At 38.4% G+C, this 15,182-nt stretch overlaps 1 protein-coding gene across 1 annotated transcript in view; it reads right to left on the bottom strand.

The window, feature by feature from the left end:
• The window catches only part of VIPAS39 (VPS33B interacting protein, apical-basolateral polarity regulator, spe-39 homolog), a 30,292-nt gene that overhangs the window by 12,348 nt on the left and 2,762 nt on the right, over positions 1-15,182 (bottom strand). The window contains exons 2-9 of the mRNA XM_081313725.1: positions 14,608-14,700; positions 11,953-12,052; positions 7,546-7,692; positions 6,953-6,991; positions 5,316-5,380; positions 4,434-4,490; positions 2,579-2,671; positions 985-1,018 (exon numbers count right to left, since the gene is read on the bottom strand). Of these exons, the coding sequence (XP_081169851.1) occupies positions 985-1,018; positions 2,579-2,671; positions 4,434-4,490; positions 5,316-5,380; positions 6,953-6,991; positions 7,546-7,692; positions 11,953-12,052; positions 14,608-14,700 (628 nt within the window). The remainder of the gene's footprint in view (positions 1-984; positions 1,019-2,578; positions 2,672-4,433; positions 4,491-5,315; positions 5,381-6,952; positions 6,992-7,545; positions 7,693-11,952; positions 12,053-14,607; positions 14,701-15,182) is intronic.

The raw sequence follows: 15,182 nt of genomic DNA, 5'->3' as shown, positions 1-15,182 counted from the left end.
TAGTATGTGATTCAATACTGGAATTAGGAATTATTTATTTTTGGGACTTATATGCCGCCCTATCTCCCGAAGGACTCAGGGCGGCTAACAACAATAAAATACAGCAATACAAAAGTTAAAAAGAATTAAATTAACAGCCCCAATAAAATAAATTAAAATTAAAAATTAAAAAACATTTTAAAATCCCTGTCGTCAGTCCAGGTCAGCCTGATGCAAAAGGAATGTTTTAAGGCCGCGGCGAAAGGACTGGAGATCCGGGGCCATCCGGAGCTCAAGGGGAAGTTGGTTCCAAAGGGCTCAACAGTTTGTTTTAGTTTTAGCTCAACAACATTGTGGTTCATCTGCTAGTTTAGGGCTAAATTAATTCCCTGTTCAGCTTTGTTGTCCAACAGCTGACAAACTGAGAGAGGATAGCCTTATTTTATATGTGATGGAAAAGGTAGTTTATGTGCTGCAAAAGTTCTAACAAGACAGAAAATCTCACACACTTCACAGTAAGCCAAGGATAGAAAAAATTGAATTCATCACCAAAACAGATGTTCTGTACAGTATAGGATGTAATATGTAGCATGATCGTATTTATGGCAGTGTTTTTCAAACTTGGCAAATTTAAGAAGTATGGACTTCAACTCCCAGAATTCTTCAGCCAGCATGCAGGCTGGGTGTTTCTGGGATTTGAAGTCTACACGTCTTAAGGTTGCTATGTTTGAAAAAACTTATCTATGCTGATGAATGGGAACTGGCCTCTATGCTCAATAAATCCAGTTATAACCAACAATGTTTACCCCGCTATAAAGGAATTACGTCTAATTCATGTTATAAAACCAATGATTTATATGGTTTAAAATATAATTTTCTTTGCTTAAAATCATTGCCTTGAAAAGCACAGGGGATCTGTCAGCTTGACTTGTATGAGAAGTAGGCTATACGTACTTTATACACATACATTTATAAATCTAACTGGGAATCCTGGACATTACATACCTTTCCTTAAGGTTCTTTTCAGAAAAATGAGTATCTGCAGAAAAACAGATCGAGCATCATAATTATCCATTCATCCATAATTGATTGATATCTTGCCTTTATTTGTATAACTGCTAAGAGAGATCTTTATAGATTCAGAGCAAAATGTCATCAGTATGCTGACAACACTCAATTTTATTTCTCTTTTCATCAGATTCAAGTAGGCAATGAAAGTGATGATTTGGCTGTTATCAACAAGAGCCAAAATTGAAGCTCAGTCCAGTTCTTACATTGATGTGACTGGAGTTCAGTCTCTTCTAGGACTGCACTCTGCCCTAAAGGATCAGGTTTGTCCTTCTGGATCCATCTTTAATAACAAGTTCCCTCTGTGGAACAAAGTAGCCTCAATGCCCCTTGGATGCACTCCCTTCTTTATTCCTATTTTTTAAAACATTTTTAAAAGTATCTTAATTAACAAAATTAAACAAAAAGCTAGTGCATGCAGAATGCCAATCTCAAACAATCTTTATTTTCAAGAATGCTCCTGGGCCCAGGGTAAGCCTTGGAGGCATTCTCAGAAAATAGGAAATGTAGTGAAAAATAGTCAACATTTTCTTTGGAAATATGCTCATTTGCCCACAATAAACAAAACAAAAATAAATAATGATGTGGGTAAGGAGGCAATAAAAGACTAGAAAATGTGTGGGGAAAACATACAGTGTGTATCCATTCCTCATTTAGCAGTTCTATTCTGATCCAAAAATCACTGAGTCCTGCCATTTTATTCAGATAAAGTTCTCTCATATAGCATCCTGTGCCCATTTTTTGTTTTTGCCTCTTTGGAGGGTGGAAAGATTGTTTAAATAATCTCTTCCTGAGCTGCTTTTCTCCGCAGTGGAGATCTCCCTAAAGAGTGCTAATCACAAATTAACAAACTCAGCCTCTGTGACTTTGTTGACTGATTGGTTCATCAAATTTACTTGGTGCGTATCTCACAGAAAGCAACTTTGGGCAGCACACTGTATGATCAATTAGCGGATTTGAACCCTCTCACCAGCTTGCCCTGCTGCCTTAAACTGACCTGACATTAATCAGTTTCATACTGAATACCATTTTTTTGTCAGAGAGGTAAAATATGTAAATATGAGCATAGGTTGGGAAAAAAAATCTCATTATTATTTATTACCATCATATTTGTTAATAATTGCTAACCAAAGTAACTGCTAAATAAGCAGTGGCTGTAGTTCTGCCTTTTCATAAATGGCCACTCTCACATTGGCAACTATTTTGTAAAGGTGTTGGTAACATCATCCCCAAATTTCAAAAGACCCCTGCTGGCATGATAATTTGGGTTTTTGGCACTTTAAAAATTAGAAAATATTTAAGGCATCTTGTAAGATTAATTGCACTCTTCATTTCTTGGAGGCAAGGGTAGCTGAAGCAAGGCCATGCCTTCCAAAATAACAGCAAAACGAAAAAGGCAATTGCCTCATCCAGAAAACCCCACAAATTTAGGGAAATGATTTATGAAAAAAGTAATATAAAAGTCATCGCATACACAGAAATAGAAGTTAAATGGTCCCCCCCCCCCCGCCATGATCAGAACAGGACTTACAGCTGTAATAACATTCCCATCATGCAGTGCAACAGCTTCGTCCAGCAGCAGGAATTTGTCCTGCAAGGAATGGAATCTTTCCAAGGAACACACCTAGAGAAGAAAGAGATTCATAAAGAAAAACAATATTGGAAAGCTCTTGGCGGGGTGCTCATAATGTACTAGGGTATTTGCAATGGAACTACACTTGCTTACTTGTTTGTGTGAGCAATTCCAGAGACCACCGGCGGGAGTGATTGTTTTCAGGGAGACAGCTTTAGCCTAATTACAAGCCCCAGGAACTTCAGCCACTGAGAAAAACACTTTGTCATTTTGTACTAGGCCTCAAGTGGTAAACACTGTATTAGGAATTCTCTTTCTAGCATTTTCAAGAGAACCTTGAAATCGTTCTAACCCAACTGCACGTGCCAAGTGTTCAGGCAGAACCTCAGTCGTAACTCTGAGGATCCAGAAGAATTGGAGGTTCCCTTTATAGTTCCCTGACAATTCTTCCTCAAGTAATCTGTTATTTCCTAATCTCCATGGCAAAGGAAACACTGGGCAGTACCTCCCACTTTGCAAATCTCACTTTAAACAATTCCTTAAGAAATCTAAGATACTTCAAAGGCATTAAAGCTATGCAAATTGTCAGAGATATCTGATTGGCAGGTCTAATGCAATTGATTGTGGATCGTCTCTATGTCTTCTAAATGTAGCTTTCTTCCATCTAGCCATCAGTGCAGAGTTCTGAAGAATTAAAACTAAACTGATGGATTATTTTTTTACTCTGAGGTTGGCACAACATAGTGTATAGTTATAATGTAATGAAAATGTAAATAAGATTATGGCAGTGGTAGCACTTGATAGTCTCCCATTGGTCTTCAATGCAGAGGACTCATTTCCCTTTGCACAGTAAGAGGTCAAAAGGGCTTTCCAGCAGATAAAGGAAACTACCAATAATTATATTTCCAGGTGATTATGCAAAAGCAGTGTGAGAAACCCTTCCAAATAAATACATTAATAATTAAAAAATAGGTTCAAAAGTAAGAATAAAAATGTTCTAATTTCTGTACCGATAATCCTCGAGTTATGATGGCAAATGGAACTAAAAATTCTGCTGCTAGCTAAAAGACAGCAATCCCTGCAGTCCTGGCTGCTGTTGTTAATTGAATTCCACAGCTGTTAGATGAGGCAACTTTCTGCTGGCTTCCCACAACCCAGGCATTGGGAAAGCAAGCAGGAACTTGCAAATCCCAGGTGGCTTGCAAGGAGGCAAATGGCTGCTGCAAGGTGGAGGAAGGCATCAGGGAGTGCTTGATGGCGCAGGGAAGACATGGTGAGTGTTGGAGAGAGTCAATGGCAGTGTGAGGGAGGAGTGCCGAGGCTCAGAGAGGGTGTGCCAGGGGGCACAAGGGGGAAAGGATTGGAAAGGGTGTGCAAGAAACGCACGGTGAAGGTTGGGGAGGTATGTGATGATACAAGAAGGTGCACCAGAAGCAAAGGAGGTGTGGGGAGATGCGCAAATGGAGGAGATTTACAACCAGCAACTTGCACCCTTCTCTGCCATTTTCTTCACTGACTTTCTGGGGATGCTGGCAGAAAAGGTTGAAAATCACTGTCACATTACTGTGGGCATTCTGCAAGTGGTTGTAAGTGCAAGCCAATTGCCAAGCCTTAGATTGCAATCACCTGACTGCGAGATATTGGTACAGTCAGAACAATGAGAACCGGTCATAATCACCATTTGTTTAGCCCCATTGTAACTCTGAATGGTTGCTGAACGAATGCCTGTGGGCCAAGAATTATCTGTTAGTTTTTAACCTTTTTGAAACATAAGATGAGCTTTCTGAAAGCTCATCCCATTTCCACTTCCTACCTTGCCTCTCTGCAGCCGTCTTACTGTATCGTTAGGGCTCCAATCAGAATTGTAATCCTGAAAGTGTAAAAAGAGTAAAAAGAGTACCTTAAGAAAGATCCAATTATGATTTCTGATTAAAAAATATGGGGGGGAGAGAAAAATAACACTTTAAGCATCCTACCAGGCAACTCTCAGGAGACTTTTAAAATAATCTAGGAATACAACACATAGGCAGATAGAGATCTTGGTTTGGAACCTATGTTTCTTATCTGTCACTAGTTTAATCACTGAGAGAGCTAGGGCATCTTTTGCCTGCAGATGTGAAGCCAAAGGAGAGATTTTGATTATCTCTCAGCAAATAAAGGATCAGATGAACTTGTTCTATTACATTTTGGATAACAGGATTAGAACCAGAGAACCAATCTACAAGGGTAATAGGGTTGAATATGTTTTTCCCATGAAGTTTGGAGGACTTCAAACAAAAGTTGTATAACCCCTGATTTTAGCTGATCAAGCATCAAGGAATAGTTTGAGCCAGATGACAGCTAAAGGTTTTCTATGATTCTATGATTTAATCTCTTTTTTTCTTCAAACATTAATTAAGAAGAAAAAACTCTTTTTTAAAACATGGAACTTGCTTCTAAAGCAATATATTTGCCTAGGAAAACACTGTTAGCAAACCAGGCTATAATTATTGTTTTGTAAGCTTCCAATTTCCTTGCCTAGCCTTATAACACAATTATATGCATAGCGTATGCATATGCACAAAAGCGTGCTCAGTTGTTTAAATGTCCTTGGGCAAAAAGAGATATGAGATTTTACATTTAGGATAGGGTTTAGTCAATTGACTCTAAACTATTTAACTCTCTCCTTCCTTCAGATTCCAATAAATATACTAACCTTATAATCTCCTTTTGGTCTACGTAATTCTGGAGCATAATTTTTAAATCCTGTGTCTGTAAGAGCTGAAAAAAAGAAGAGCAGACATTTTAAACTTTCTGAATTAAGTTCTCATCTTTCCATGCTATTTCGCCCCTCCTATGGTTCAAAGTCACCCAAGTTTGATACAGCACAAGTTAACAATAATGCCAGTTAAAGTAAGAATAACAAAGAGTCTGAATGCACAAACAAAAGTACCTGTTTCCAAAAAACAAAAGAAGCAAATAATGAGTTTCAAGGTATTATTTGCCAGAGTCCAAATACTATCCAGATTCTTGTCTAATTATGTTTTAAATATCTCACTGAAATGTTCAAATGCCAGTTTGTCCTTCTTCCCAACTGGCATTTCAAAAACCTTTGAAGACCTGAAATTTATGCTGAAAGCCGCCCTTAGTCACTTTGAAATGAGATGGGAAAAATTAAAAGAAATAAATAACTTCAGGCATAGAGTCTGGAGACTGGGTGATCAATCAGTGTAATTTTGTGGGGGATGACTGCTGTTACATGGATTTGATTAAATTTTCTTTTTATTATTTTCTTGCTCTATTTTGTTCTGTTGGTTTTTAATCTCCTGTTAACCACCCAGAGATGCAACTGGCAAGATAGAAAACTATATAAATTAATATAATAAATAAACACCTGAATCTGCTTTGTGGTGACACTTGATTGCTTGGTTGCTTCATTTGGATATGCTACAAGGAGTGGGCTGCAGTTCTGCTCTATGGAAAGATATACATACTCCTCTATGCAGAGACAAACCTATTCCTGTTCTCCAGTTTCAGCATGGAACAAGGACTGCAACTTCTACTAGCTGCTATATCCTGGCTTGCTTTCTTAATGGCAGGGCCAAACCTTACACTACATCCTGAACTGAGAGCATATATGAAGATGCAGCTAATTTCTCCAATGGTGTATGGGAAACAACCTTCCTTTTAGCCAGCTTAAGACTACATGGGGCTGCCCTTGAAGTCCACTCGGAGACTTCAACTGGTGCAGAATGCAGCCGCGCGAGTTGTCCTGGGGGTTTCCCGATACTCCCATGTTACACCTTTGCTCCGCGAGCTGCATTGGCTGCCGGTTGCTCTCCGGGTGAGGTTCAAGGTGTTAGTGATGACTTACAAAGCCCTACATGGCATGGGTCCGGATTACCTACGGCAACACCTGCGGCCGGCGTCAACTTCCCTCAGTCCAGTGCGCTCCCACAGAGAGGGCCTCCTCAGGGTGCCTCCGATCAAAGAATGTCGATTGGTGGCCCCCAGGGGGAGAGCTTTCTCTGTGGGCGTGCCAGACCTGTGGAACCGCTTGCCGGTCGAGCTCCGGATGGCCCCCGACCTTTGCTCCTTCCGGCGTGATCTCAAAACCTTCTTTTTTGAACAAGCTGGCCTGGTCTGATGGGATGGGGTTGGGTTTTATAAATTGGTTTTAACTTTTAATATGTACTAATTTATTACGGGCATTGTTGTTTAATTATTTTTTAATTTTTGTATCCTGTTTTTTATTATGTATTGCCCTGTTCACCGCCCTGAGTCCTTCGGGAGAAGGGCGGTATACAAATTAAATTATTAAATTAAAATTATTATTAAATTCAATCTTCTTACCATCTGAAAGTGATTGAAAACTCCCATGTTTATTTCTTCCTAGAAGTAAACACAAATATGAAAGACAGGAATGAAGTCTTAATTTTCTCTAATTAGAAGCCTATTCAGCCACTAACTGTAAAATAAATGCCAAACAGCATACATTAAGATGTGTAATTGCACATCATCTAAGTACATCTCATTTAATAAGGTTGAACAATGGCTGAAGACTGGATAGATTTTTTTCCCTTTCTCAACCACCAAATTTGCCTATGCTGCATCTATCCTGTTGCCAAAACTGTTAATTCAACTGGAAATATAAAGAGAAGGAAACATTCTGTTTCACATAAAAACATTTAAAAAGCATTAAAAACAGTGACTTTTGCACAGTAAGATACTAGGTAATAAGCATATGGAGTGCATAACGAATGTTACCTTGCACAGACCCGCTACCAAAATTGACAAACAACTGCTCTAAGAATATTCTGCCAATCGCAAGTTAAGGCAAGAGCCAGAGAAGAAGAAATCTTTGGATCAGGCAAGCTGAGAAATGCAATTCTGATGCTTCTGAGGATAGCTCTGTTGGACAAATGCCCCTGTAATCAATATCCTACCTTTAAAAAAGCTACTCAGTGAGTAAGAAGAGGATTGCTTGGCTAAAGCTGCATAGGAAGAGCCTTTGTGCTGACTCAGATCCCTCCCTTCAGAGGTACTGCTGCTACCACTGCTGGAGGCAGTCTCTTTGATTGACCACGAAATGCCTAGAGAGAGAGAGAGTGAGAGAGAGAGAGTGAGTGAGAGAGAGAGAGAGAGAGAGAGAGAGAGAGATCTGCAAAAAGGGTATCATTCTTTAGCATAGAAAAATGTTATTAAATTTTATCTATTTTGAAAATGGCAAATTATCAACTAAACAGGAAATGAAACAGTACGCTTGGTATAGATATCATACTTTACAACAGTAGAATGACGTTTTTAGATATTTTGACTGTTTTCTGCTTGATAACATAGTTTTATAAGAATTTTTATAAGCCAGTGATTTCAACATATTAAATATATAATTTTAGATATTTGGTATCTAAATATTTGGACTTTTTTTCCATTTTTCTTGTTTTTCTCGTTGTTTAGGTTTGTTGTAGGTTAGTATTTCAAAACATGGTTTTATCAGCAGGCCTGGAGACCACGAATGGAGACCAAGGAGATCAAGTGGCTGATTTGATTCTGTTGTTGCCGTCATGGGGGATAGGGTGGTTTTTTTTTAATGGGCTTTATTATATGATGGATTTTTTAAACTTTGTAAGCCACCTGGAATCACCTATATGTGAGTTGCATAGCTATATAAATTTATTTAATACATAAATATTTTTATAATGATCCTTTTTACAGCTCAAATCTGTCAATACCAATTTAACATTCTTAAGGATTTATGGAATGTAAGATCCATGAATCAAGGCAAGCTGGACGTGGTCAAACAAGAGATGACAAGACTGAACATCGACATCTTAGGTATCAGCGAACTAAAATGGACAGGAATGGGTGAATTTAATTCAGATGACCATCAGGTATACTACTGCGGGCAAGAATCCCTCAGAAGAAATGGAGTAGCCTTCATAGTCAATAAAAGAGTAGGAAAAGCAATACTGGGATACAATCCTCAAAATGACAGAATGATCTCAGTTCGAATCCAAGGCAAACCATTCAATATCACAGTAGTCCAAGTCTATGCCCCAACCACCGGTGCTGAAGAGGATGAAATTGACCGGTTCTATGAAGCCCTACAGCACCTTATAGAACTAACACCAAAAAATGATGTCCTTATCATCATGGGGGATTGGAATGCTAAAGTAGGAAGCCAAAAGATAACCGGAATAACAGGCAAGTTTGGCCTTGGAGTACAAAATGAAGCAGGGCACAGGCTGATAGAATTTTGTCAAGAGAATACGATGGTCATAGCAAACACTCTTTTCCAACAACCCAAGAGACGGCTCTACACATGGACATCACCAGACGGTCAACACAGAAATCAGATTGACTATATGCTCTGCAGCCAAAGATGGAGAAGCTCTATACAGTCAGTAAAAACAAGACCAGGAGCTGACTGTGGCTCAGACCATGAGCTTCTTGTTGCAAAGTTTAGGCTTAAACTGAAGAAAGTAGGGAAAAGCACTAGGCCAGTCAGGTATGAATTAAATCATATCCCTGTTGAATATACAGTAGAGGTGACAAATAGATTTAAGGAATTAGATCTGATAGACAGGGTGCCTGAAGAACTATGGACAGAGGTTCGCAACATTGTACAAGAGGTAGCAACCAAAACCATCCCAAAGAAAAAGAAATGCAAGAAAGCAAAATGGCTGTCTGAGGAAGCTTTGCAAATAGCTGAGGAAAGGAGGGAAGCAAAAGGCAAGGGAGAAAAAGAAAGATACGCCCAATTGAATGCAGAATTCCAGAGAATAGCTAGAAGAGATAAGAATGCCTTCTTAAATGAACAGTGCAAAGAAATAGAAGAAAACAATAGAATAGGGAGGACCAGAGATCTTTTCAAGAAAATTGGAGAGATGAAGGGAACGTTCAATGCAAAAATGGGCATGATAAAGGACCAAAATGGCAGGGACCTAACAGAGGCAGAAGAGATTAAGAAGAGATGGCAAAATTACACAGAAGAACTATACAAGAATGAGCTTAACGTCCCTGATAATCACAATGAGGTGGTCACTGACCTCGAGCCAGACATCCTAGAATGTGAAGTGAAGTGGGCCTTAGAAAAGCTGAGCAACAACAAAGCTAGTGGAGGTGACAGTATTCCAGCTGAGCTATTCAAAATCTTAAAAGACGATGCAGTAAAAGTGCTACACTCAATTTGTCAGCAAATTTGGAAAACTCAACAGTGGCCACAGGATTGGAAAAGATCAGTTTACATTCCAATTCCAAAGAAAGGCAGTGCCAAAGAATGTTCAAACTATCGCACCATTGCACTCATTTCTCATGCTAGTAAAGTTATGCTTAAAATCCTACAAGCTAGACTTCAGCAATATGTGGATCGAGAACTACCAGAAGTACAGGCAGGATTTCAAAGAGGCAGAGGAACTAGAGATCAAATTGCCAACATACGCTGGATCATGGAGAAAGCTAGAGAGTTCCAGAAAAACATCTACTTCTGCTTCATTGACTATGCTAAAGCCTTTGATTGTGTGGATCATAACAAACTGTGGCAAGTTCTTAAAGAGATGGGAGTACCAGAACATCTTATTTGTCTCTTGAGAAACCTATATGCGGGCCAAGAAGCAACAGTGAGAACTGGACACGGAACCACTGATTGGTTCAAAATTGGGAAAGGAGTCCGGCAAGGCTGTATACTGTCGCCTTGCCTATTTAACTTATATGCAGAGCACATCATGAGAAAGGCAGGGTTAGAGGAATCAAAAGTTGGAGTTAAGATTGCTGGAAGAAATATCAACAACCTAAGATATGCAGATGATACCACTATAATGGCAGAAAGTGAAGAAGAACTGAAGAGCCTCTTGTTGCGGGTGAAGAAGGAGAGTGCAAAAGTTGGGTTGAAACTAAACATTAAGAAAACCAAGATCATGGCATCTGGCCTTCTCAATTCCTGGCAAATAGATGGGGAAGAAATGGAGGTAGTGACAGATTTTATTTTCCTGGGCTCCAAGATCACTGCAGATGGGGACTGTAGTCAAGAAATTAAAAGACGCTTGCTCCTCGGGAGGAAAGCCATGGCAAATCTAGACAGCACACTAAAAAGCAGAGACATCACCCTGTCAACAAAGGTGCGTATAGTCAAGGCTATGGTCTTCCCAGTTGCAATGTATGGCAGTGAAAGTTGGACCATAAGAAAGGCTGAGCGCAAAAGAATTGAGGCCTTTGAACTCTGGTGCTGGAGAAGACTCCTGCGAGTCCCTTGGACTGCAAGGCGATCAAACCGGTCAGTCCTAGAGGAGATCAACCCTGACTGCTCTTTAGAAGGCCAGATCCTGAAGTTAAAACTCAAATACTTTGGCCACCTAATGAGGAGGAAGGACTCACTGGAGAAGAGCCTAATGCTTGGAAAGATTGAGGGCAATAGAAGAAGGGGACGACAGAGAATGAGGTGGCTGGATGGAGTTACTGAAGCAGTAGGTGTGAGCTTAAATGGACTCCAGAAGATGGTAGAGGACAGGAAAGCCTGGAGGAACATTGTCCATAGGGTCGCGATGGGTCGGACACGACTTCGCAACTAACAACAACAACAAGGATTTATAGCTGTTGATCTGGCATTATCAGATATTCCAGTTCTTTAGTTTATGATAAATAAGGGATTTCCTTTGAAGTTATTGGAGAGACTATTTGTCAGGACCCACCCCAAACCACGTCTTAGGAAGACAAAATTCTTGGAGTCAAATCTATTCCAAAAAGAATCTTTACTATGACATGCTTGGTTGTAGGAATACGAGACAGGACTTAATATTATTCCACGAACTAACCCTTATAAAGAGTTCCTGGTTTAACCCCCCTTAGCCCCATTTGGTCAGTCCCCCATCCTTTATCTCGTATCATCCCTCTCGTGGGAAAAAGGAACTTAGGACCTTTCAGGTTTATTGCTCTCTTCCGTGACACAAGCCAGATGCTAGCCCCGCCTTTTGTTTCCTCAGTTCAAAAGGCTTCTCCTTTCCTTTGAAATGCCTAATACCGGTTCAATACACATCCATTCTCTTCTCTTCGGGAGATGGCAGAATCCATGGAATAATGTTTGAAACATTCCATTTATGAATTTGATATAAATGCATTCTGACACTATTGTTTACTTTCAATTACTTTTTTCATTAGTTTTTCCTTACTAAAAAAGGAAATTTGGGCAGAAGAAAATGAGTGAAGGAATGAACCCATTAGACCTTGCCACTACCCAAACTTTAAACATGGAACTTCTCCAAAATGCATTTTGGGTGCAGTTCTTATTGACAGCTCTGCCATCAACCAAGATACATAGACTTATGCTTTCAAATCAAATGAAGTACTATTTAACTTACTGCCCACACGTTCCCCACTCCAGTTGAACCTTTCAAGGTCATCATCATCATCATCATTAATATCTGGAAGGCTATTGACTGCTCTCTTGGATTCCTTCAGCTAGGAATAAAAGAATGTTAGGATGAAGTCTTGATTTCTTCAGAAAAAATATATATTTTTCCTAAATGGTGCACATATCTATTCTTAGATACAAAAAAAGTTCAAGGTAATATCCTCAAATTATTCCAAGCATCTGAATCCATCTATAGATGCTAGATACACATGGGATAAAATATTAATAAATTTAATGCCTATTTTGAGTTACTCACTATATCTTTCCTTAAGTTCTATTATATTTTATTTGGCATCCACATTTCACAAACTTTGAATTTATTTATTTTGGTGTTTTAGTCAGTCTTGACTCCGACAATTACTGGGCTAAGTCCATGCAGTTTTGTTGGCAACATTTTTGGAAGTGGTTTGCCCTTGCCTGCTTCCTAGAGTTAAGAGAAAGTAACTCGCCCATGTTCACCCTGTTAGCTGTATGCCTGAAGTGAGAGTAGAACTCATAGTCTCCTAGTTTCTAGCCTGGTGCCGTTAATCACTAGACCAAATGTTAAAAAGGACTTTAGTATTACAGAGAAATTCAGACATACTAACTCTGTACAAATCTGTGTCATATTTATTAGCTTCATCTTTATACTTAGTTCAAAAAAACATTTTGCTCTTGAAAATCTAACAGTGACTTGGAAGCAAGCGGGATCTATAAAACAGCATAAAAACACTGTGGAGAATTTTCCTTTACTGATTGAATTCAAACATATTGGTCCTATAAAATGACTAGAACTTCCCTAGATGTCAAATCAAAGGCCAGAATGTCCTGAAAGTCATTTTTGCTTCCCAGAATCAGATCATTTATCTCCTACTCCATCCTGAATACAACCGAGGGACACTAGGTTATTATACTTTGTGTTCTGACTAGAGTTTGAGCATTTAGTGGAACCGCTGTATTTTGTATTGTGTGGCACCACTATAAGATAACTCATCTCTTAAGATAAACCCAGGTTTTACAAACATTCTTCTCAACAAAATATTAGCTCTGTCATAACTCCATAGGTTATATATCAGCCATTCCTAAATTTCTTGAAATGTGCACTGCATTACAAATTCTAATTAAACCTGAGAAACCTGAGCATATTTTTCTTCAGTTTCCCATGTTTAAGTTGAATAAAGACCAGAATGTTCTCCTTCTATAGAATAACCACTCTTTCCCTTTTCTTATATGAGGCTGCTTTAAAGTGATGCCGCAACCCAATGCATTCTGAAGCCCTTCTTCTGAATCATTTTTAAAACTTGCATAGCCTTACTAAGGTTAGGGTTAGGACTGGTAGAACTGGAACAGTACTATACATTGATGAATTTCTAAACTAGTGGTCCTGTTATAGGATTCTCACCCAGGATCCTCCTCCATCATTGGCAGTAAGAACAATACGTTTAGGCACTATAACCAGAGTTCCTACACACTAGCCTCACTTTTCTGAAGGGGAAAGTCTCAGCAAAGTTAGTTTCCTAGAAGCCCAGATTTTAAAGATGCCTCCTTATTGAAGCAATATCAAGCACTATCTCCTGAAGTAGAATAGAACTATTTGAAGATACTTCATGGGCTCAGTGCTGTCCCAGCCACCTCCTTTTTAAAGAGTTGGTATCATATTTAAACCAGATTCTTTCCTACATAATGTGTATGAAAATAAACTCCACAACCTTTCGCTTCAATAGCTTGAGCCCTTCCTCAATCATACATACCAAGAAGCACTAACTTTTGTCCCTCTCAGATTAGAATGTACTCTGTGTGCATCACAACTTTTTAAAGGTTCATTCATTCCTACATTCTCATCTGCAAACACTTCAATAAACTCATAGCAGAGAAATCCATCTGTTAGACTAAAAGGCCCATTTTGTATAAAATGGCAAATGGACTTGTCTGTTACATCCAAAGTCCCTCAAAATCGTGGGTTTACTCTACATATTCACAAATACTTTCACATGGAATAAAAATCTAAAACTATGAGAAAACTACACACACAAACACACACACACACACACACACACACACAAACACACACACACGGAACTGTTCCAATATATTTCTTCATCAACCTTCATCTTGTCATCTGGAAAATAAATATTATCTTTTCAATCGTAATTGGGTTGTCATTTCACAGATATTTCCTTGCCAGATTCCTCAATGCCTTCAATAATGACAGAGCTTCTAAAATACTTGAAAAGTTCTTAAAAATTCAGGGAAATATTCAGAGATGTCTCGAAAACAGCTCATGCTGAACTGTATAGCACAACTGTATAGCACAACACCAGCACAGGAAATGTTTTATGTTTTACGATATATATATTCACAAATCATAAGAAATAAAAACTACTTTTTAATGGAATGAGGAAATTCAGTTCTGCACCATGTATCGCATAAATTACACACATCCAAACAAATGTGATTAACAGTTCTGCTTCCAATTTATAACAAAATCTGCAAAGCAAACCAAAGCAAAAATAAGATATAAAACTCTAATTTTGTATGCAGATTCCTTCTTTCTTCAGAAATTCAGGCAAGGGCATGAAAATGCACTCTTTTCACCATTTTGTTTCATGATTAAAAACTATACCTGAAGCAGTTCATCATCTTCATCATCAAAAGTAAAGGCCTTACATTTGGAGCTGTTCCAATATTCTTCTTCATCAACCTTCACCTTGTTCATCTGCAAAATAAATATTATCTTTTCGATTGCAATTGGGTTATTGTTTCAAAAATATTTCCTTACCGGAATCCTCAATGCCTTCAATAATGGCAAAGCTAATATACTTGAAAAGTTCTTAAAAATTTAGGAATATATTCAAAGATGTATTGTCTCGAAAACGGTTCATGTTGAACTGTATAGCACAATCAAACACCAGCACAGGAAATGTTGTATGATATTTTGTATTATGTCATAAAATGCTTTATGATGTCATAAAATATTTATAAAATTTGCCAAATTTTTATTCCACTAAAGTCATGGTTCCTGGATTTGGGATGTATTCTGTTCATTTGAGATATCTAGATTCAAAATGTTTTGCTCTAGGATGCACCATTTTGGCCAGTTAAACATTATGGACATAAGAATTTTAGTAGTATATAGATATATTTCCTTTATTCTATTTAGAAACAATCAACTGAGTAACTGCACATAAATATACATTT

Source organism: Vipera berus, assembly GCF_964194415.1.
Source record: "Vipera berus genome assembly, chromosome: 1".
Taxonomy (NCBI): Eukaryota; Metazoa; Chordata; class Lepidosauria; order Squamata; family Viperidae; genus Vipera; species Vipera berus.
Note: the sequence above shows the minus strand (reverse complement) of the source record. Positions and strands in the feature narration are given on the sequence as shown.